This window comes from Caloenas nicobarica, chromosome 2 (assembly GCF_036013445.1).
Source record: "Caloenas nicobarica isolate bCalNic1 chromosome 2, bCalNic1.hap1, whole genome shotgun sequence".
Classification (NCBI taxonomy): domain Eukaryota; kingdom Metazoa; phylum Chordata; class Aves; order Columbiformes; family Columbidae; genus Caloenas; species Caloenas nicobarica.
Window position 1 is genome coordinate 27,132,659 of NC_088246.1, and position 24,848 is coordinate 27,157,506.

At 42.2% G+C, this 24,848-nt stretch overlaps 1 protein-coding gene across 1 annotated transcript in view; it reads left to right on the forward strand.

Annotated features, from left to right (window-relative positions):
* Window positions 1-24,848, forward strand: part of DYNC1I1 (dynein cytoplasmic 1 intermediate chain 1) — a 189,979-nt gene that overhangs the window by 100,537 nt on the left and 64,594 nt on the right. Inside the window, exons 7-10 of the mRNA XM_065627742.1 lie at window positions 2,527-2,616; window positions 11,593-11,755; window positions 12,873-12,972; window positions 17,941-18,066. Coding sequence (XP_065483814.1) covers window positions 2,527-2,616; window positions 11,593-11,755; window positions 12,873-12,972; window positions 17,941-18,066 — 479 coding nt within the window. The remainder of the gene's footprint in view (window positions 1-2,526; window positions 2,617-11,592; window positions 11,756-12,872; window positions 12,973-17,940; window positions 18,067-24,848) is intronic.

Below are 24,848 nucleotides of genomic sequence, written 5' to 3' on the forward strand. Positions count from 1 at the left end.
CTAGTTTATTTTTGGTTTTCTTCCTACTAGTTTTCTCAAACCATTCCCCTTTTGAAACTTCCCTGCACAAGCAGACAGGTTGGAAACAGGTTAAAAATGGAAGCTGAAATCCATATGTAAACAGCTGATTCCAAGACCTGGTGCTGTAGGGAATGAAAACTTGTAATGCAAGACTCACGGAACTCTTGTGGGAGTTGTCTTCATTAGGTATCTACCATAAGCGTGTCTGTGTGCGTATACCTGTACACCGCTGTGATCCTATCTGTGTGTGCACACGTACCTGAGGTTAGCAGAGTATTCACTCCCTGCTGCGCCCGTCACTCCTCTCCCGTCTCACACTTCTCATCTGCTCTTTGAAACTGGGAGTGCCTCTCTCTTTCCTGCATCCCCATCTCCACCAGCACCGCAGACCAATGGCAGAAGGACCCTTTTTTTCCCCTTCCTGCATGTGTACAGCAGGTGATCTTTTCTCGCTGACTGTGTCAGATGTTATGTGTCTTTTGGCCAGTGGACAGGGCAATGTGTGTACTCTGCTGAACTGAAACGCCCTGGCTTGCTCTCTAAAAGCTCTCCTCTATAGCCCTTCTATTATATATAGGATACCTAGGGAAAAATAATTGCCAAGTGATGCATCAAAGGTAGGCATCATGAGTACCCCACCTTTACCGCACTGAGTGGCTGTTTCCTCTCATGGTCTGAAAAATCCCAGATAAAGGGGTGGCATTCATTAGTAGTGCTTTCAGTTCTGGAAATGCCTCCCCATCCATGCTGGATTCCTCCTCCCTTCCCAGCCTGGGGAGCACATGTTTATCCCTTCTGCCTGATGGCTGGGGACCTGAGCTTTCCCTCTTCTCCTCACTGCAGCTGTTAGCAGTAGGGGAAGTGATGGCAGATCTTATGCCAAGATTTCCTTTTTTTCCCAAGAGGAAAAAGCATATCTGTCCATGCAGAGACTGTAAAGTATGTGGCTAAGCCATGCTCTCCAGCCAAGATGTCAGCTAGCAAGATGTGCTCTGTGGGCTTCTGGGTGGAGAAGTCCTAGGGTAGGCAACATGGTGGGAATAGTATGGAGCCTATTACGTTACTGAAAACAAAATACAGCTGCATGTTACTGTTGGCTGAATGCAACCTGTCAGCACCACCATCTCCCCAAGAAGCCAGGACTGATTGCAGCCAGCCTTCTCAGGAGAAGGTGCCAGTAGCTGAGCAGTTGAAGAAACATGACATGTTGCCCCCTGCCCACTTCCAGGCCGTGTGAACGCAGCAGTGTTAGAGCAGGGAGTGTGCCTGGAGAAGCGCCATGTCCCAAGGAACCGTGTGGTAACAAGCAGATTGCTCAGAAAGCCCCAAAGGAACTGCAGCGGTTTTGCTGGTGGCGGGATGCCCCGGGGCTGGGACAACATGTGTTCTCTTATGCGATGGACTGACCCAGGGAACTGGTGGTGCTTGCTATGCCTTGATGGTACATCAAGCTCCAGAATCACTCCAGAGTAATTCCTCCATAGCCCATGGATTCAATTATCCTCATTGTTAGTCACTGCAACTCACTCTTGTAGGACCAGGTCTATTTTCAGTTTTCGTAGTTCACTGAATCTAGAAGGCTGAGCATCCCCACCCTCTCGTGAGTGTGAGTGGGTTGGGTGCTGGCCCTGGGCACTGGAGAGTGAATCACATTGTTCTAGCTGGGAAGAAATAATGAAGGTTAGGTAGGCTTTGAGCCATTTTGGTGCATCGCTGTCTTTCCAGCTCTGCTGTGTTATGCTTTGGTCTGGACAATTAAAACCCCTGTAACTTCAGACAGACATCAAGGAAAGGAGTGAATGGTTTGTCCACCTGAATAAAATGAGAACATGGGAATGTGGGGAGAGAGGCGAAAGGAGAGAGTCATTTGCATAGGTCAGGAAAGGTCATTAAAACATCTGGCAGTAGTAACTGACATGTGTCAAATTTTAGTGTTCATTAAATTCGTATTAATGCAAGAATGGTTTGTGAGCTCCAAATGCCTTTTTTGGTTTCCATGTTCCCCCAGTTGATGGTGATGACTTTTCACAACTGTACCATGCTTGTTTGCTTGCTAGTGGCATCTGACCTGAGGTCAGATTTCTATTTAACCCCTTCCTGTAGGTCAAAAGACAAATTAATCTGGTGAGAATTGAATTGGAAATGAGGTGTCTGGATAGCATGTGTCCCAACCATGGAATAGCTGCCAGGCTGAAACATGTTTGCATCTGTTTCTTATGCCATCCAAAAGTCATCTCCGAGGTCAAGGAGATATTCAGCTGACATCTGAGATGAGGAGTTGCCACAGGGAGGACAAGTGGCAGGTACCCTGGGTTAGCAGATTGCCTTGCAGTCTGGGTGGAAATGTCTGAGCGTGTCACTCTGAGTATAAATGTAGATGTTTCCATTTATTGTGCACTTGCTTTACCTGTGTTTACTACCATTTTATAATTGTAAAGAAGATATATTATTTTCTTCCCCCTTAAGGAGGCGAATCTCACAAATCTTTTTATTCCTTTTTTTTAGAGGATGAAGATGATGAAGAGATGGTGGAGCCAAAAGCACAGGATGACTTGGAGACGGAAAATCAAGACCAGAAGCAGGAAGTGAAAGAAGGTACTTTAAAAAATGAAAAGGAGTTTGTTACAGCTCTAAAGGACTGAATCTTGCAAGTAGTTACTCTCATAGGTAGTTTCTATTATTGAGAATACTGCAAAATCGAAATAGTCACCAATTTTATAGATTCAGAACCACATGAGTGGCATAAAAGCAGAAAATATTATCCCAGCGACCCAGCTGGTACGTCTGAGAGGCTTGTGAAAGACACAAGACTTTGGCGGTTTAGAAGAAGCAACACATCCTCATAATTTGGGAACAAAGTAGAGATTCTTGGATTCCAGGACTGGTGCTTACTTGTCCTCTGGCTCAAAAGAGCCTCCTTACGTGAAAGATTTAAAACACGAATGCCAGGCATTCCAGCAGTTGCATAAAGCTGGTTGGTCTTCGGAGATACTTAGAGCCCATAACTGTCTGTCTGCTTGAGAGGGCCGAACTTAAACCTAGTGGTGGTCAGGAATCCTCCAGCAGAAAACCATTTTGTTGGAAAATGTTGACTGTCAAAACCAATTTTTTTTGGTAGGAGCTGCCCCCAGGGAACTTAAGGTCAAAGCTGAAGCCAGGCAGGTCCAGCCCTTCTATCCATTTCCCTGGATTGAGACTCTCTTCAGGGTTACAAGAGACAAAAACACAGGCTACTACTTCTTTATGGTGCGTACAAGAGACACATGTCGAAGTGGTGCATGTCAGCACTGAACACAGTAGATATGCTGGGTGTCTCCTGTTTTCTTTTCTTGGACTAGTTCTAGGTTTCATAATTAGAAGAGGGCTGTTGAATTTGGTCTTCCTCATGTTGGAATTCATTAGAGTATTGGCTATTCTGGTGTGTTGCCTTGAACAGTCAATGCTGTGTGGAGTGGGGGAAAAGAGCTGAAATATCAGCAGCCCCATTGTGAGAGGAAATGAGTTTCTTCTCCAGAATTTCTTAGCTCTGTGTTGCCAGGACTGTTCACAAGAGTGTTTACCGTCTTGAAAGGTAGCTTATCAATACTGCCTCAGGCAGGGCCTAAGTCACTGGTGATCATTACCAGGATGGTTCTGTGACCTTGGTTTTGTTTTTCACAAGATAATCTCACTACGGGAAAAATACAGAGTTGTTTTACAGAGAAGCCCATGAAATCGTTAACTGTGAATACAGCAGTGAGTCCTCCTGCCTCATCCAGGGGAGCCTGGCATGGTTTACATCAGTGTCCAAAAAAACCTGAGTCTGGTGTGTAGTGCCCATATTCGCTATCCCCACACACTGAAGTGAGTTGCGGTACCTGCCATGCTGTTTTGATTATAAATGGATCTTTCTTCCCTCTTACGAGCATCATAGAAATCACCCGTGTCATAAGTCCTGCAGTGTCTATTGCTCATTAGGTCCTTGAAGAAACACGGTGGGGGAACTCACTTCTCCTGCTCCTCATCCTCTTGCCGAGAAACATAGCAACATAGAAAAACTTACTTTTTCCTGAAAATTGCCCTTCCTCCCAAAACTGTGGGGTGAACTCACATACAGGCTCTAGCACTCACTGGACCTAATGCAGAATCATTTTACTGGCAACAACACAAAGACATAAAACCCGATATCACTGCACTCAGTGCATAAGCACTGTCCTGAGTTGCTGAATGTCCCACTAGTATTCAGCTTACAGCTGATCCCACCCATTTTTTTCCACATCAAGTGACGCTAGCACTAATACATGGGGAGAAAGCACAGACTCCTGCATGAAGAGACGAAGAAAAACTCTACATACATTCCTGAGCTGATTTATTTCACTTTTTGGTGGCCTTTCAAGTTAGCCTTTTATGCACTTTGCTGACCAAGCGCCACTGCCAACGTCTTGTATTTCTTTGTTGTGTTTTAGTCTCGGGGCAGTGTTCCCCTTCCCTGCCTAGCAGACCCTCCCAGGAATGGGAGACCGACTGGGGTAGTTTAGCACTAGTCTCAGCCCCAGGAACAGCAGGCTGCAAAAGCAAGGCACAGCTTGTTTTAGCAGAACCGGCTTTGTGAGGTGCTAACACTTGACTGGGTGCAAGGAAGAAGAAAACCTGCCCATTGCATGATAGAAAGTGGATTTGACCTGCAGTACATGTTGTGACAGATAAAATAGGGCTGTGCTGACGACTGGCATTAAATGCTATGATTCAAATGAAGTAGTTGTCCCCAAATTGACAAGGAATTGAGTCCCATTTTTCAGCGTTTGGTGTCATTCTCTCCCTGTTGGCTTTAGCCCTTTCACCAAAAAATCCCATTTTCCTCTCTGTTGTAATCACCCTTCTCAAGTTCTGAGCAACATTCAGAGTTTGAAGCCATCGTTTGTGTTTCATGGAAGTGATTAAAACCATGTTACAAGTCAAACGGGAGTTTAGAAGAACATTTCCTGTCGGTGCTGCACCCTGTGCCTACTCAGAATTAATAGCTTTTCTGCAAATTAGCACATAATGGGTTAAAAGCATGTTTATGTTGGCATTAAGTACTCTGGCTTCTTTTTCTCTGCAAGGCAAGACAATATTTTGCAAACTTTTTAAAGAATCTCTAATAGATATTATAGTGGCGCCATTCACACTGCTATATAGTAGTTAAGGCTGTGTCAGCACTTCCATTATGAATCCTGTTTTTCAGGGATTTATAACCCAGCCGTAAAAATTTGCTCTGGGCTGAAATTTGGTTTCAGCTCAGGGAGCACATTTTTTAACAGATTAAAAAAAATCAGCGTGGCCTTTTTTGAGTTATAGGAGTGTAAGAAAAAAAAAAAACCATGGGAGAGAGAAGTGCAGGGAGAGAAAGGCAGACATTTTTTTCATCAATATAACGCAAAAATAGGTCAGGATGAAAAATAAAGCTTGGATCCAGGCTGTTCAGTTTCCCTCTCCCCAAACCAACAGGACAGGAGTGCACTATTTTTATAATGGTATTTTAAGGGGAAACGTGATTTTTTTTTTCTCTATGGCTAATAGGTAGTCCAACTTAATTCTACAGACATTTATTGGATGCTAAATTTCCTTGTCTTCCCCCTGCACGCCCAGAGTTGCTCTGTGGGGTTTGGTGGGATTATTCAGTAGTCATGGCTGTTTACAAGGTCTGACCCTGCTTCTGGACCTGTCTCAGCGTCACTGTAAGGCACACAGTGCACCTGCAATAGGGCAGCCCGTTTGGCACAACACCTCTTGGTGGCACTTCAATGTCATGGAGGTGCTGAGGGCAGAGGAGCAGCTTGAGCCCCCCAGAGTGTTTCTGGAGTGGGAGACGAAGACCTGGCTTGTTGACCATTTGAAGTGTATGAAGCCTTGGGACACCCTTGTGTTTCCTCCATGGGGTTGCCTGCTGTCATCTGTGTCTCAGGTGCATGGTCTCCCCATTGCTCTTAGAAGAGCCAAGTGCTGAACTGGGCTGGGATCTGCCTGTTCTCAGCCTCTCCCGACCACGTAAACAAGAGACTGGTCCCAAACTGTGGCATCAAGTGGGTTGGGGCTTTCCACTGCCAGAGCTCTGGAGCTCCACCTAAGGCGCCTCTTTATGTCAGTAGAAACCACATGAACAGTGGGACAGGCTGGATCTTGAAAGTGGGCCTCAGCCTGCATTTATCTGAAGCCGTGGATATATCCACAGAAACTTGCATGAAAGGCTTTGATGGGGAAGGCTGAGGTCTGCAGCTTCAAAGATCGGCTGTGCCCTGCTCTTGCCCTGGCCCTGTGCATGGGACTTGGGTGTCCACGGGGCAGGCTGCGGTGGGGGAGATGGTTTACTTCTCAACAGCTCAGGCAGGACTATTGGAGAAGCAGGACAGGTTGCAGTGGGGTTTGTAACGGCCTGTAACACCACAGTTTCACTGCCACTGACACAACAGTGAGCTTGGGTGTTCTGAGACCCATCCTGATAGCCCAGTCCAGGTGTGGGCTCAGCACAGCCCCTGGAGAAGCACAATCAATGGGAACAGCCCTGCCTGGCACAGATTCTAATTTAAGGCTCTGGAACCTGCTACTTCAGAGCCAAAAAATTCCTAAGTGCACTTCAAAATCTCCCTTTATATGTTCAGAAATTATGCTGTGCAAGGGTTTGCGATTTATACCCAACGCAACCAAGATATGACATATACCAAACCACATAGCGATAGGACAAGGGGTAATGGCTTTAAACTGAAAGAGGGTAGATTTAGATTTGATAGAAGGAAGAAATTCTTTACCATGAGGGTGGTGAGGCACTGGAACAGGCTGCCCAGAGAAGCTGTGGATGCCTTATCCCTGGAAGTGTTCAAGGCCAGGCTGGATGGGGCTTTGAGCAACCTGGTCTAGTAGAAGGTGTCCCTGCCCATGGCAGGGAGGTAGAAGTAGATGATCTTTAAAGTCCTTTCCAACCCAAACCATTCTATGATTCTATGAGGATCCTATGATATGGCACATATCAAATCAGGACATGGCAAATATCAAGCCTGACATGAAAGTGAGGAACGAAAAAGAAGAGGATTGCAGGCTATCAGCAGGCAAGGACCAAAAGCTGCCGAGAGCTGCTTAGCACCTTGAGGTCGTCATGCTGTACGTTTCTACTGTCCTCAATCGTCAGCACATCTAAAGTTTAGATGGGTTTAAATATACACTGGAAGAAATAATACAGCTTTTAAAAGGGTTTTACTAATCTCCTTCTGTCTCTCGTTATATCTCTTGGCTCATAACAAGGCTGCTTCCTGCTTTACTGTTTTTATTAGTTTGCCCTTTCATTCCCCTACTCCTTTTGTTCTTTTTTTCTTTTTTTTTGCCTTTAATGGACTTCATTTCTCTTGTCAGGTTTTTACAATTGCTGAGGTTGCAGGAGAATATTTTTTTATATTCTGTTATTTAAATGTGAGTCTTTTTCCTTTTTTTAAAAAAATATATTTCTGGTTCCCTTGCAAGAAGACTCGAATCCTGGTATTTAAATATTTGTGAATTTGATCCTGTACTGTTATCGCAACTATTAATATTGTATTTACTACAAACCTGCTTCTGCCAGATAAGAATATGTCCGCAGCACTTTTTACTTTAGTTCCTAAAGGTCCAAGGAAATGTTTCAATATAAATTATTTTTCTTCTTTTTTGTGCGAAGAAATTTGTGGACAAAGGACCAGATGCAAAATATAATGTTTCCGAGGATCATATTAAATCGTGTGAAATAATAAAATGCTCTTCTTTTTCATAAAGAAGTGTTGAATAAACCAGTTGTTTCCATGTCACGTTCAATTTTTGTTACATATTCTAGACCTTTTTGGTCATGCACAAGTGTACAATGTCTTTCATTATGGATATACCTGCGGTGACCTCTGTGCATATACAACTGCACGGCGTTTTAATTTTAAATGTAAATTCAATTTTATTCGGTACAGTATTATACATTAACATGAGTGCAGGGCTTCTTTGATCCATGTTGTTAACCTCATAACCCCAGAGTTGCCCAGACAACGCTCTGCTTGTGGGTACACGGCCCCATCGACGTTTCAGTGGGTCCATGGATAGATGTGGCCCTGTTAGGCAGAACATGGTGGCTGCATCATGGGTCCTCCTGCCATAAGCTGTGTCCAGCTCCTCCGGGTGGGAAGCAGAGCACAGGCACAACGGTTCATTGCAAAGCTACAGTACAAAAACACAAGAGCAAATTATGGGTCTTCCTTTGCAGGAGCTTTTATTGCACACCAGGCAGTGAGCATGTAACTCTAAGCACGGGTAAGCTAAGCATTGCGCTAGGCTTTGTTAGGCACGGAAGGTTAGATGTGGTTTCTTTAGTTTTTATGCCAGGGAGAGCAGATACTTGAAGGCAAATGCCGTATTCTCACAGGGAATTTCTGAAGATATTGTCACATCACATAGGTCTCTGTGACAAAACAAAACAAAAAATACTTTGATCAGCTACTTAGGTTTCTCAGAGTTTTCCTTGAAGAGAGTCTGTGTCTCTTGAAAGCCAAGATCAAAGTAACTGTAAGCTCCCAGATAGGAAGAAAAATTGCAGAAAATTACACAGATTCTTTTTATTTTATTCGAGATAATGGACAGACAAGAAGAAGGAACAAGGGGGAAATGGAAGTGACTCTGAAAGATAAATGGTTAGAAAATCTTCATATTTGAAAGAGCAAGCCTGTCTGTTTGGGTTTTTTCTGCTTATACTTCATGTATTTGCAGTAGTTACAGCGATGTTTTAAACTGGAAGAAGTAATGATGTTAACATTCTTGTAAGAAGAGATTGCCTCAAATAAAACTTCAGAGGCAGCCGAATGAAAGAAGAAAATAAGGTTAAAATATGAAGCTTAATATCGCCAAGGGGCATCTGGTGTGTCAGTCAGATGAATGAGGTAAGCTGATTTATGCCCTACAAACTTTAGCCAAGGTGTTTCTGATGCCGAAGAGGGTTTAATAGACTGCTGGCCTCCCACAGATCATTGCAAACTGCAAGGGAGTTTTTGCTGAGGTAGAACTGCAATTGTGTGTCTCCATTGCGTGTGAACACCCCACAGCTCCCAAGCTGTTTATTTTTTTTGCCTTTTCCCTTTCTATTGATTTTTGGTTGTATTTTCTTTGCTAGTTATACTCGGCAAATGGCCGAGTAATAAATTTATATTTCTAAGCCGTAGAGAAGATTTGATTTAGCAAGTAATTTTTACCATTTGGAGCAGTTTAAAATGAGTTTTCCAGTTGCCTTTGCAGTTATTTTCTCCCCTTTTATGCCATTTTGCTGCATTGTCATGCTTGTTGTCTTTGATTCTCGGAAAGCGATGCTTTAGTGGTGACAGTGGGATATTGCCTCATTACAGGCTTCCTTGCCAGATGAGTTCCCTTAGTGCCAATTACTATTCAGTAGTGGATGCTGCAATAGGTCAACCTGTAGTTTTTGCTAGTCATTCTTTTTTTTTCGCATGCATTGCTTCTGTCTAAAGCACTTAGAGGTAAATTGTGCTCCTGCCTTGGTAATTGTTGCTCTGATACTCAGGTGGACCATGAGGGGGGACATAGATGTTCTCTGGATGTGTGGAGCTCCACAGGGACCACTAACCTGGTGGCAGGAGGCATAGGGCCAAGGCCAGAGGAGATCATCAAAGGCTAAAGTTTCTAACTTAGCTGCTTTGTCTCCTGAGGGCCAGATTGCTCCTCTACCTTTTGCATTTTTCCTACCCTTTATATGTAGCCCATGCGTAGTGCAGAGATTTTGTCTTTCAGAGGTAATGCTTTGAGCATTTGAGGCAAACCTAAGTGTGGTGATAACAGCTTCTCCCGACCACAGGGAGTGCTCTGAAAGCAAGCACGCCAAAAACTGGGAGAGCTGAGTACTGCAGTGATGCTGACCGTGTCACTACTCCTACCTGCTCTTGTGCCTTTCAGTCTATCCTTGCCCCTGGGGCTGGTGGTGGTGTTGTACTTGGGCACCAGGGCTCACGAATCTGGTGTGAACCACGTGAAAATCAGATGGCAAGCAAGGGCTGTATCACCCTGATAGCTGAAAGTAGCTGTGTTCCAGCAGGAACTGGAAAATAATTTCAAACTGCGAATTTAAACTGTGCCACACATTTAATTAAATATTAAGATATGTATGACAGGGCTTGAAGTTAAATGCTGGTGTGTACTGGAGGTTCTCTGAGGCACCATGCTGAATTATCTTTTTTAGCCGCTGGTGTTTTAACCCAATATGGGCTAGGGAGACTGCAAGGTCATTTTCACAAGTAAACACCTCAAATCTGTGATGTAAAGCCAAATGCAGGAGACCTTTGATCAACAGTTTAAGTCTCTGTATTTTTGCAATAAATTTGTTTATGATATGTTGTTTGTGTACCTAATTATAAATTTGGAACAAAATTCTCTGTTAGTATAATTTCTGTAGTGTCAACAGAGCTTTTCATGCTGGGATATAAGCTATTACAGTTGCAAGGTTGGTTTGGTGTAACTGTGAAGATACTAATGGCATTTTTTGAAATACAAGTAATTCTAAAGTATAACTAAAATGATGATTTGAAAGCACATGTGGGCAAAGGCATAATTGATATAGAGCATTGCCACAATATCAATATGACCCTGCTGATGTAATTGAGAACAGAAATTTGCATTGTAGCAATTGCAGCATCCCACTTTCCTTTCCCTCTGATGCTCACGTCATTAAACTGATGGAGACGTAGCATTGGTACATCCTGCAAAGACAGTATTTTTCAAATGAAGGGCCGTACTGGAAATATTGGTTTGGAAGTAAAGGTTTAGCATCTCTGCATACACGTAAAGAAGTAACTTCATCTTTCAGGAGCCGGGCTGTCCTGACTGGTGCCAGAAGCTTCCCCAAGGCAGCTCCTGCTCCTCCCAGGGCAGCTTTGGCCATGGCTCAGTGACATTTCTTGCTCCAGCTCTTAGGATTCCTCCACAAGGAATAAAACTGCCTTAAAGAAACTGGTGTTTGGTCAGTTGCTTTCTATTTTGCTGCCTCAGAGAACGTCTTTCATTATTTACTTCAGTGTTTCACAAAAGCTCTAAAGCAGAGACAGAATTTATCAGTGGCACCAAGGAGAAATGGGAATAAGTGAAGAGAGAGATTATGTGAGCGCTTTTAACACAAAGAACTGTAGTATAAGTTAAGAAGATTATTTTATCTTTGGCTCCTCTGACAGGTCCCCTGTTACATAAGTGTTCTGCTTTTTCAAGTTAGATATTGCCTAAATGTCAGTCAGAGCCATTTCCTGAAATAGGAACACCAAGTTTATTTAATTTGGAGGTTTAAGTATTTTCCATTTCAGAATAATAAATAATTCAGAATAATAAATATAGAAGATATAGGATCTCTTCGATGTAAATGCTACATTCTAAGAATCTACAGGAGTATGTTTAGATATAAAAAAAATTCTTAGTCATGATTTTAAGACTAGAGCTTTGATTTTTGTCCTGCCATTGCTACGGCAAGCTTTCATGTCAAAAGAAACCCACTGAAGATGTTGATTCATTGGGAAAGGGGTGAAATGTCATACTCTTAACTACATTTTTTTATTTTTCAAGCTCCTCCTAGGGAACTGACAGAAGAAGAAAAACAGCAAGTTCTCCATTCAGAAGAATTCTTGATATTTTTTGACCGGACAATACGTGTAATTGAGCGAGCTTTGGCTGAAGATTCAGACATCTTCTTTGACTACAGTGGCAGAGATGTAGAAGAGAAAGATGGGTCAGTTTGGGGTTTTTTTTGCTTTTATAAAACAAGCTTTATTAAAAGAATTCCAATGATAGGAAGCCTCAATTTTAAAACTAAATTAATCCTTTTTATACTTAAGAAAAGGTTTAAATCTCTCTTCTCTGTTTTGTTTTGTTGTTGTTTTTTATGTATTATTCAGGTGGTTTATTTTTTTTTTCATTTTGGGGATGAAATTTCAAATTCTGAATAAATAATTGAAATAGATAAACGTGTGTATACACATGTATATGTGGATGTGCATGTGTACATTCCAGTGGTGTATGTCTGCATACTTATGTCATGATATTTTTACAAATTTGAATTACTGCTGTTTATATTTGACTACTGCCTCAGGTCTGTAATGGATCCCACTGTGCTCTGCATTGTATAGATGAAAACAATGATCTCCCAAAGTGTTTGCATTCTAAATGCATAAGACAAGAGGCGATAGGTTGTATATTCAGCAATTGGTAGGGGAGTAGAAGCAGCAAAACTTGTTAGCAGGAGAGGGAGTATTCAGGTTTCAACAACTGCATATCCATTGAAGCCTCATGCCAAATCAGTAGCTGTGTCACACTGAAGTTACTTACTGGAGGTTACTCTAGAGCATCACCCCTGTGGACCACCTAAGTTCATCAGTGTGGCAGCGCTGGGCCAGCACTGAGCTTCAGCCCATCCTAATGGTGCCTGAAGGCATCTGCCATCTCCATCACTGGGAGAAGATGCTGTACCTTTAAGATTTCAGGAGGCAGAAATAAGAGGTATTTGGTTATAGCTTGGAGGTGAAGATTCAGAAAAGGGGAAGCTGGATGTCAGGGCTAGGTTCAGTCCTGAGAGACAATGGTGGCAGAGGTGACCCAGAAAAGTGAGCCAGAAAAGAGTCAGGTAGACAGTGGGAAATTAAGAAATGTGGTTTTGTGAAACACATGTAAAATTTGTTTGTTGGTGCAGATTTGTTACTCTCAGCAAGACAATGAGAGCAATTAAGTCAAGGTGGCAGACTTCCCCGGCTTGGGCAGAGACTGGAGAAGCAGTCAGAAACTTTTGCGTTCCTTTTCACAGCATTTGAATCCTGGTACTTCAAAAAGTGTCACTTTGTTTGAATTCACAGAGATGTTCAAGCAGGAGCCAACCTTTCATTTAACCGTCAATTTTATGATGAGCACTGGTCAAAGCATCGTGTTGTCACCTGTATGGATTGGTCTCTTCAGGTAAGATGTGAAGCTGGGATATCTGTTTCCATATGCCTTCCAGCTTTTCCCTAAAAATTACAGCCAGTGTCATTTTGCCTTTTGTTTGCAGAGTATAACGTTATTTCTTGGCTAACAGCAGGGCCTTGAATGAGTGAATGCATGTTTCTCCACAAAGAAGAGCAATAATGAAGAAGGGCAATAATGAAGCTGTCATTTTTTCATATATGTTACTTTGTCTTTAAAACCAGGATGTTTTGTTAAAACTATAGGTTAACAAACCTACTAAAATGAAGGAGTCTTTACTTTTCCTCTCCCCTCCTCTCCTTCAGCACATGGAAATTTTTTTAGGACAAAAGGTTTAAAATTAAACCAATTAAAAATGATTTCCTAAATATGTAGCAATTGATTTAATAAATAGTTATACATAATAATATGTATAAAAATAAGAGTAGTGAGAGATACAATTTATCTTTCTAATATACTAATACTCAAAATGTGAAAGTATCTGAACAACCTGAAAAGATTTAAAAGAAAACTTTTTAAAAATGCTGGGTTCTTTCTTCAAGTCGTGGAGGAGGATGCTGCAGCTGGCCAGGGGGCATGCTAAAGCAGCGTGCCTGGAGCATATCCAGCTTCTGTGCACCACAAAGCATTGTCATACTGCAAAATAAAACTCATGGTAGAGCTGCTTAAGCTTCCCAAAACCAATACAGCCACATCAGCAAAGCAAAGAAACCAGGTTAATTAGTTGCTCCGTTGGAGAGCTGTGATTAGTGCGCACGCACATCACCACAGGTCCTGTCAAATTCATTTGGTCCCAGTTTCACTCCGGTCCCCCTCATCCTCTCTGCTTTGTCCCTATTAGCCTGTTCCTCAGTTACTGCCCGGAGCAAAGCATCTGGTTTCTCTGAGGGGGAAACCAAGGAGATTCTGCTCCAGGGTCCACGATACAGATATATAGAAACTGCTCTGGGAGGACATAAACTTGAAAAATGTGAACACAAGCCAGTCTGCCTAGTTGGCCCCATACCCAGTCTCAGGCGTGCCCTGGTGTGTCCGAGCCCTGATGCAGCCTGCTGAGGGTAGCAAAGATGCTGTAGATGTAGCTCAGTGCAAAGAACAAGCTTTGTTTAGCCTAATCTTAGAAGCAGCTGCTCTTGCTCCACCATGTTAGGTGTTGCATATGGGGACAGCAAGTGCTTAAGGCCAAGCTCGTAAATGGTGCATGCAGGCTGGAGAGAGGCAGCGGGTGAGGAGCACAGTGGCTCTCGCATCCATCCTTCTCTCCTTCCCCTTGAAATGGCAGCAGGGCTGCTTCCACCCCTCTGGGTACTTCTCAGGTAAGGTGGCAGCTGACTGCGTGGAGGACGTGGCAGGCAGCAGGGAGGAGCTGGAGGGTCTCATGAGCATCGCTGGTAGGCTGTGCAGATCTGGCTGTCTGACCAGGTACAGTGCACAACAGCCAGCTGCAGAGAGGCTTCTTGTAATATCCAGCTCACACCCCATGTGTGAAACGAAGGATTTATCCCTTTGCTTTCATACAAAATATCAGCTTAACAACAGGTATGCACTGGTGTGACGTGGGTGGCCTTTAAGCACATGTGGATTTCCACAGAAATCAAATATGAGCCTGAGGAAACACTTATCTTAGGTTGTTCACTTGTTCAGGGGCTGGAAATTACATGGAATTCTTATCTGATATTTTCCTAACAGGCAGCTCTTACTGTATTCCCAGGGCAGCAAGAAAAAAAGCTGCCTCAGAAGAGCACTGCCAAATATAATTGCTCAGCCCCTGGGGCTCACAGGCATGTTCTACTTCCCACCTCTTTGTTCCAGGGTGGCCCCTCCTGCCTTCCCCTCCATTAATTCCTCACACTCAGCTCCCTGGCACCCCAGTGAGGGCTTCTCTGCCCCGGCTTCTCTGTGCCGGGGGGGTTCTGTGCGCTGCCCCATGCTAGCTTGGGAGGAGGGATTTGCCTCCTCTCTTGCCTGCTTTGGGGAATATCATGCGGCAGGAGCTGGAGCCAGATGGACGTATTTCCCCTAACTGCTAGCTCCGCTTCTCAGCCACACTCCAGGACATGGCAGTGTCCAGTATGCTGAAGGATAACTTGAATAATCATGGGAACTGCAGAACACATTGCTGAGTTTTCTGCGATAAAACTGTTGCTGCAAAACAGCCTGGAGGCAAATAGAAGCTTAATCAAACAAAGGACCTTGATGCATTGATTAAACAAGGAATTCTGTTCTCAGTCACGTGTAAAATATGGTCCCAAACATGTGGGATCATTCAGACCATTAAAGCTAACCCACTAGCCCCTTGGTTCTTTTGCAGAGCAAAGGGAAAACAGCTTAGAAGCTTCATCAAGGATCTAAGGGAAAGGCTCAAGAGACTGAGTGTAAACACAGAGAGTGGGATCACCTTGCTCTGTCCACGAGGAGGTAACTTAGCTCATCGAAAGCCAAGAAAACCACAGTCTCAGGGATACTGCTGTGTCTTTCTGACTCTTGGGCAGCAGCCTTGAATGCTGTTTCCTGCAGCACCATTCCCTTGTTGTTCTCAGTTGCAGTCACAGGACAGCTGGGCACCTGCTGAGGACCAAAATTCTGTAAATGCAAGTAGATGGAGTGAAGCAGCAAGTGTGTGATGCCAGTGCAGATTTAGGTTGCCTCCCTTGGCTCTGCTTTTTAAGAGTCAAAAAGCCTTATAATGGTGTTGCCCAGCTAGATATGACCCCAACATCTGTACTTGAAATTGTATTTCCAGTCAGATGCATAAACTGTGATTGCAAAACCTACACATAGACCAGCAAGATTTGAGTCGGTATTTGTTTATGGCCAGACACGCTGCCAAGGAGAACATACTTGCTAAACCATCCAGGAGCATGAACCAACCCCAAAGTGCCTCGAAACTGGTACTTCAGACCTGGTTGCACACCCTAGCTGGCTGCGGCCATGCCAGTAGAAGGGCTTGTCACTTCTGCTTACCAAGGTATCTGCCTCTTCATGACTGCGGGCTCAGCTGCTCGCCTGGATGGTACCTAAGCTGTTCGGCCAAAACGAGATGCCCTGGCAAGAACCTACTGTACATGGTGTTTACTTGGACCTGGGCCAAGGTGGGATGAAAAGGTTCAAAAGAGAAGCTGAGCTCGTTGTTCAGAAGCGGTAGTAATCTTTGTTGTGGGAGAGAGAAAGAAAAGAGGGTGGGTAAGATGGATGGGAGCACTGGCACAACTGTGGCCAGAGAGGTGGTATCTCAGGTGCGGGATTAAACCACCCTCAGATCTCCCCCAGTTCTTGAGGAGGAAGAAGAGGTGGCTGGTCTGCTGCATGGTCTAAATCACATGCAAGTGATTTTGGTGCTAAATTGCCCTTACAAGGTGCATCAGCAGGCAGAGTCTTCTGGGATGTAGGTACAACGCAGTCAGAGCCACCCCAAAATGGGAAGGAGGCAGCTGTGGTGGCCACATGTTGTTGCTGGTTCTCTCACATGTGGGTCCAGGCTCATTTGGAACAACAAGATTGAACAGAAAAATCATCAGCTACATGATGTATTATCCATGGAAGTGTACACAAAGTGGGAAAGAGCAGCTGCTGATGGCAAAAGTTATAGCTGTGTGCATTATTTCTTCCAAATGGATTTTGAGAGCAGAGAGGTTCAAACCCCAATAATAATGATATAAAGGGTGGTGGGGGTTTTTTATTATTTTTTAAATGCCTGGTTTGGACCAAATTCACAGCTGCCAGTAACACTATTGGCAGCTCCTCTGTCCCACTTCCTTTACATCTATCAGCTGCACTGTTCCCCTATAAAGTGGTCAATGGTTTGGCAGGAATTTACCTGGGAAAGACAAAAAGTGACAATGATTTGTGGAGATCATTGAGAAATTTTGAGGGAAAGCATTTACAAGAGGAGGGTATGGGTCCTGTGGAACTTGGGCTACTGGCTCGTTGGTCTGCAGAAGCCACGTGCTTTCCTCTGGACATGCCATAAGGTCCACTGCCTTGCTTCAGCTATTTAGAGTGAAGGTCAGAGGCTGCCAGAGGTGCCTAGTGTCAAACATACGAGAGTGAAGAACTGAGTGCTATTGTACAGGCAGAAAGGAATTGGTGCTTCGTGGGCAAAGTTTCACTTCTTATGGTATTTTGCAATTATATAAGGCCATCAGCAGAACGTGAAAATCTGATTTTTAATGTGTGATATGATGTGTGTGTATATATATACACACAGAGCAAATACATAATGTGTGCGTTGCATGTCTACTGCTATATTTCAGTGGAAAATGGGTATACAACAAAATATGGATCAGATTTTAGAGCGCTCGTTGCATCAATCTTACTGAGTCAGTGGAATTCAAGGTCATCCTGTGCTTTACAAGATGACCTCAGCATCTTGCAAAATAGAGCTTCTGTGAAGAAAATGTTTTGTATGCTATTTTATCAAGAAGAGCTTTTAAGTTGACTCTGCGCATAAGTGAATAGGAAGTGTGCATAATGAAATAAGAAAGAATAGTTTTCAGGGATGCTGAAAAAACTGTGAATTTCAGAATAAAACCAAGTCAACATTATGGTCATACTGTTTTTTCATTATCAAAATCAATTAAGATAATGGTTTGTCCCTGAATAATTGGTTAAGCAAATACGTTAGAATTACCCAAGCTTTCAGATTTTCTCTCTTCCTTGCTTTGCATTCCCTTTATGAATATCCTCATAGTTGTCTTTTCTGAGAATTACCTGCAGAAAATAACGTTGCCTTTGTGGTATCTGAGAATAATTGCTAGACAGCGAGGAACTGGGGCTTTAAGGATGTCAGGGACGAGTAAAATATAAAACCAAAATGAAGCTGAATACTATGATTGGACTAGCATGTATTATAATTAAAACCAGATATTGCACTTCTAGTGTAGATTATTTCTGTCTCATCTGATTGTGCATAGGTTCTTCATCATCTGTCTTTTTTCATTTGCTTTTTCTTTTTCTTTCTAGTACTCTGAGTTGATGGTTGCATCTTATAACAATAATGAAGATGCTCCACATGAGCCTGATGGGGTAGCCTTGGTATGGAACATGAAGTTCAAGAAAACCACACCGGAATATGTTTTCCATTGTCAGGTAAGACTGAGGAAGCCATTAATTTCATGCTAGACAAAACAGATATAGTACATGGTGCATCTTCTCACTGTTTATATGAAGAGGTTGAGGGTAAAAATAGGTATTTTTGGAAAAAGTACAAGTGGTGGTCTGGTGTTTTTAGAAGGCAACCAGCCTTCTCAAACAATGCTGAAAGCCTGTCAGGGCTGCATGTCATTCTTTGTCTATTTAAAACAGTCCCTAGGAGATTTAGTTTATAAAGCCCTGGCACTTATGAAGTAACTGTGGTGTACCACTTCCTCATCCAGGCAGCAACATATGCTTTCCCACCCATGTTCACTTCCTCGCATCCTCTGCACTCCAAGCTGCCTACCCTTGCCTTGGTTCCCCTCAGTATCATGGTTTTTTTCTTTAAAATTGGGAAGTACACTTTGCATTTCTGGGTATGTGTCTTACTTACAGCTTGATAAAAACAGTCTTGACTACAAGGACTACTCCACCAATTCCTGATTGGCTGTCCCTTAGATTAGCAAACGAGTGATTCACTTCACTCAGTGCTACTTTATGACCATGCTAGTTTAGAAGTTTATGGACAATTCAAAAATAGTTGGGTATTTTATTTCTATGGGTGTGTTTATTGCTCTTTTGCCACTGCTTTTGTGTGTGAAATGGCACAGCCTCATACTGACAGAAATGTTCTGCTCATTGGCCCTATCTCCATCAAACTGTCCTGTGGGACAAGGCTCAGGCCAAATATCCAACCTCTTCATTAATATTCTTCTGTGGTAATTAAATACAGGACAATGGTATTCAAAAAGCCATATGGAAAAGTTTCAGCAAGTAAAACTTAACAATCAGAGATTAGTAAAATGCAGATTATTCTGTGGTAAAAATTGCTTCTCTTGGACGGATATGTATTACCTGGCTAATTGTGTAAGCTAAGTGTCATTTTACATTCAAGGACCAAACATCTTTTTGAACTAAGTTTATGTTTGGACTTGGGGACATTATCAGATGTAACATAGTGGGAGGGAGTTGCTGGAATTGAAGTTACTGCTTCAACCCGATTAAGTAACCTTTAATTCCGGGCATGTTTTTCTAATTTGCTATACTGAAAAACAACTTCACAAGGAGTCTGGGCCTGCACAGCAAATATGCCATACAGATTTATATAAATATGTGTGTGTGTGTGTGTGTGTGTTACCTTTGAAATGAGAACTTGTATTTTTTGGATATCATATTCAGCAGACTGATGTGTTCTTTCAGACTGCTTAAGATCTTAGCTCAGATGCTATGTTCAAATTCTTTTAGGATGTACATGCAGCTTGATGTTTTAAACAAAATATTCAGGAGATTGCCCGTTGCATTTTCAGGACAAATAATCCTTAAACTAGATTGATTTTGCAAGATAATAACCAGACTCAGGGTAGTCCTGAGTACAAAAAGGGGAGATTGACTATAGACATAACAATGTGCTCTGTTAATTACAAATTCTATATAGTTTTAAAAGTAGGTGCACTTAAGCAGGACAGGTATGACTCACTAAACTGAAAGCACTGAGACAGGCTATACTCTCGATCAGAATCACACACACAGGACAAAGTGGTGGCCCAGCTGAGCTTCTGTTTAATTCTCCCATTAAGCTGGATGTCCCCCTTTTTAGATCTGAAACCTTAAAACCTGTGCATTGAGAGACACATATGGCACTGTGCTTTCACATGCACCCTGGATTCATCATCTTTCAGTTAAATGACATCAGTTCTTCTGTCCATGGGAAATATTTATTTTCTTGGTCAAACTGTCCACAGATAATTTACATTATAATTCCATTATGAGTTGGAACCATGTTCGAACCACCATTGTGAGGCTTCTGACATGTGGAATATCTTCTGCATCTCAGATCAGATGGGGATACCAACATGAGACTAAATGGGGAAGCAATAAGCATGAGACTTGGCCTCTTGAACACAGGTTTTGTTCTAACTGACTTAGATGGAAAATAAGGGAAAAATATTATCTTAGCTCAGAGTCTGGAATTCAGTTCTGTAGATCACCATGTTATTCTGTTAGTGGAAACCAACTGTATTATTAGTCAGCCCCATATCATTTATATTACCATTTTGCAAGAGAAACGTTCCTTCATTCAGTCCTGATTCAGTCATTCCTCTAGGTCTTCTGTGAGACAGGCCCAGTTTTTCTTCTGCCATACATGACCTTATAATAGTCCAGCCCAGCAGCTAGAGATGAACACACACCTTATCATTACAACTAGGTTGCCTAGACGTGACAAACACAGTACTTTGAGCATATTTTCCCAACAGACCTCTATTTTGCTTTCCAAAGACTTTCTATAAAAACGTGGCCTTAATAAATACTATATGGTGCTGACTAATGTACCTTTTGCCTTTCAATTTTTGAGCTCACCGAGCAAGATACAAGCAAGTAGAAACTCATCTCAGATGTGACTGTCAAGGAACTCATGCAAGCCACTTCTGAGAAGTCAAATCAATAAATAGATTTCTGATGCCATTTCTGAGGGACTTCTAAGAAATTCCACCTCAGGAGTTCTGATAATATCAATAGAGATAGATATGTGAAACATCTCTGGACAGCTAAAGAGCTGGCTCAACTTCAGCAGGTAGAACTTCAGATACCTCTTGTGCACATTTGGTAAATTCTTGAAGCTAGCAACTGTAATGTTTTTTGTCTTTCCTGATATATTGTACAGATTTAAGTGAGATGATTACCAAGAAATTTCTTAATTTTCTTTACCTCTTTCTATGAATTTTCTTAATCTTACATAGGATCATTTAAATCATCATAATCAGAACAACAGGCTTTGCTGTTGCCTTTGCTGAAAGTTACCAGAACCCAAAGGCTTCAACTAAAGTTGTCTATCAGCCATGGCAGACAATTATGCAAAAAATCTATCAGCAATGATGTTTCCTAACTCCAGTCAGCAAAATGTTTGATTTTAGTCCTCAAATGTGAGGAATGATATATTCTATAAACACAAAGTTCTTGCCAAATTTAAAGCCATATTAGGTTGTTGCTCATTAATACAGTATAGGTGGTAGTAAATGTCATAGCTCTACAATATGTTGTGCTACAAATACTGAGTTCAATTTTAGTTAATGTGCATGAAGGGAACAATTACTATTAGCCAAGTGGACTTGTTTACTCATTAATTAATGTAAAGTGCCATGTGATCTATCAAATCCTTTCTAAACAAAACGGTCCTACTGGCTTTTACTCTCTCCTCCTGTGGTATATTTCTTTTCTTCCTCTTGTCTTATTTTTGCCCTTCTTTGGGTTTTTATATTTCTACTTTACCCAGTGATGTGCTGACAGTATTTTACCCGGGACTTCCACAGATTTTTTCCTCTATAGCTCATCATACATCTCCTTACCACAAGGTTAGAAATGGGAAAACAAGGAAGAGTGAGGGATTGGGCAATTTGTTCATTTGTTTTCCTATGCAAGCAAAAAAATGTCTCAGAAGCAAAATCAAAGTGGATGGGCAATACCATTTGCTAAAGGACTGAATGCTCGATGCTTTCCTTAGGCAGTGAGGAATAAACTGAGCACACAGTTAATACTGCAGAGTGCAGATTGGGAATGTCCTTGTAGGGAAGAGTCAGGGATGTCTTCTTCCCCCACGCTGGAGCATCACAAACTCTTGGTGTAACCCAGTGCATTCCAAAGGCAAAACCCAAGCCTTTCAGAAGGACTTTATGAGACCCTGTGGGTGAGTCATCCCTGGTTGGGTTGGTTTGGCAGCATCCAGAGAGGGAATGAATTCCAGCAGCGACATAGAAATCACATTGAGTCTCCCTCAGTTTGGTGAGAGAATTTTAAGCAGTGGTTCACACTGCTTCTCTCAGCTACTGTTGGTCTCTGTTTAGGTGGGGGTGACAAAAATGAAAATAGTATGGCATGGTTATTGATGATGTGACTCAACATGAGCTCAGTCCTATATTGCTTTTTGCAGTGCATGGGGCTGGCCTTGTATGTGAACATCCCTGTACTATTGATTGGTAGTGTCAATGATATTATTTCTCAATGATAATATTTCTCAGTCTTACTCTCTTTCTTAGAAAGCACTTATATGTCTGTAATGTGTTTTGTCACTGAACAAACAAATAAAAATCTACATCACCCATTAATTATGAGGATTATTTGCGGTGCAATGCCCATTGTTTATGTACTACTGGTCATCTCTGCCCAGGATGTTTCTGATTTCTGGTGGTCTGACCCAAGCTTTCTAAGCCCAAGTGACCTGAAGAAGTACCTGAAACTTTGCACAGGCGTAATCTGGTTGAGTGAGGCAGATGAGAACTCCGATTGTGTTTGCAATAAATTGGCTACTTGAAGTCTGAGCTACTGTACCCTTCCTTTCAGCAGGGCCTGTTAGCATGGGCACAGCACTGCTCTTATACCAGATCTCATAGCTTTTGTATTAGAGCAGATGACCTGCAGAGACACAAGGAAAAGAAATAATCAGTGGATCTAAGGGACTTTAGGATATTACAAACCATTTCCTTTCTTCTGGAACTAAAGAGGGGTTATTAAAGTTGGTTGAGGTATCTGGATCTCAGCTTCAAATATCCATCATTTCAGGAGAGGAGTAGTTGGGGAAGACAGCTAGAAACATTAGTTGCATGCAAATAAACCAAATTTAATGTTACTTTGTAATTTGGAGGACTCTGCATTGTGTTTGGAAAATTTGATTAATACTGTTTTACTACATCCAAACTAATGATAGCAGCAACAAAAAAAAATGACTACATTGTCTGCAATTTGATTTATTGTAGATTATTTCCCGATCTATTAATTTCCTCTTTCTCAGCTTCATCTTTTCCAAATGTCTCAAAAGGGCAGTGAGAGGTACAAATCTGACACTTAGAAGTAACTCCTATCAGCATATTTTTAAGGAAGGAGAGCACATATGAAGTAGCTTTTATTTGAGGAAGCAATAACCATTTAAGTGTTCTTTCAAGGAGTCAGATCAACTCCTAGCATAATCACAAAAAGATTTCAGCAGTATATCACTTTTAATAGCTGCAGCTATTTCTGTCCTTTTCCTAAAATGCCATGCAGTCAGATTTACTTGGTTGGTTCCATCTCTTTACTAAACTGTCAGGTTTTTGTGGGATATGGGACTTGTGTTTTCTATTTTAATTCCAAGAAGAGCTGCCCATGCTTGGAAAATATTGGTGGATTGGGTACGGAAATCAGCCACTCAGCCACACCACAAAATGTTTCATTCTCCCCTAGCTTTTTTGTAGTGGCTTCTATACACTGCCACTAAGTTATGTGTTTGACCACTCTTCATTGCTTATCCTGGTGTGGTCTTTCCCTTTTCAACTAAATATATGGAGTCAGAAACACATATCTTAGAATTAGATGCACTGAGGTAAGTGAAGGGCTATATTTAGTGGCTGGTGTTGGCCCAAGTTGCCTTTTTTTTCCTGGTTCCTTTGGTTCCTTTGTTGTTGTCTGCTCTTTCAAAATCAACATGAATTCCTTCAGATGTGCTTTTTGCTCCATAAGCCTGCCTTCTAAAGGTGCTGAGCACCCAAATCCATGAGACTTGTGTGCGGAGCAGGCTGAGGTAACAGCGCGAATGACTAATATCCTCCTTTTCCTCTTGTCCTTGAGTTTCCTTCTCTGTGGAAGCCAGACCAGAGCTCAGTCCCTCTCAAACTTTAAAAGAAAAGAAGTACTACAACAAGTTTAATTGTCAAGAAAGTATGGTTGGAATACTTAAAAAATAAAGAAAAATTTCTCTGATAGTTACATTGGTGCTTTTCCACAAAGGCTTCCTCACTTTGTTGCTGCTGCTATCTAAGTTTCAAGTAAAGATTCAGCTCTTCAGAGTCATAAAATAAATGAGATACCCTAAACTCCCTCCATGCTTCCCAGAATTTCCTAAGTCAAATCAATCCAAAGAACCAGCAGCATGGCCCTTCCCAGAGCTGACTTGTCTGGTTCCCCAGTTTCTAGTGAGAAGGGGCACATGTGGTCAGTCTTTGAAGTGCTGCAAATCTCAGAGAAGACACGTAGCTCTGAGCTGGCTGCAAATTTAAAAAAAACCAAACCAAACCAAACCAAACCAAAAACCAAACCCTCCTTTGGAAGAGAAAGTCTTTTCCAACCTGATTTATCCTGTGACCCTATGATCCTAAGCATGAATCAGATTTTGCCTGTTTTCATAGTAGCTCTCTGCTAAGTGGACCTCTGAATGTCTGCCTATGAAGATGCTGAGGCAGCTCCCATGCTGGGAATGCTCCAGCACTCAGGAACCCAAATTTGTTGCAGAATCTTTGTAATACATACCAAAATGTTGTAAAATTGAATCCAGTAAGGCTTCGTCAGAGACAGAGAGGTTGTTTTGTTTTCGTTTCTGTTCGTTTCCTGCTGTGCATCGTTGGTAGGATGATCTCTGTGGAGCTGCATAGAGCTCTACTGTGTCTGTTTTCCAGGATGCTTTGTTGTTATTACATTTGTGACTACGTGGTCATTTGCACACTGTAATAATTCACGCACATGCATAGGTGCTCCATTTTGAATTAAAATTTGGGGGAATTTCTAACTATGCTGCTGGGGGCGGAGAATACTTTCAGCTACAGCTTGTAATAGAAGGATACATTCATTCTGTTCTCATTTTAAAACTTTTTTCCTCTGTCCTTTTGTGTTTGTCCAGACTGGAACATAGAAACACAGAGCACAGTTTGTGCTGTGAGGATTTCAGTAAACAAGAGCTCATGTCTTGTCTTGTAGGTTTTGTTTTAGGTTCTTCC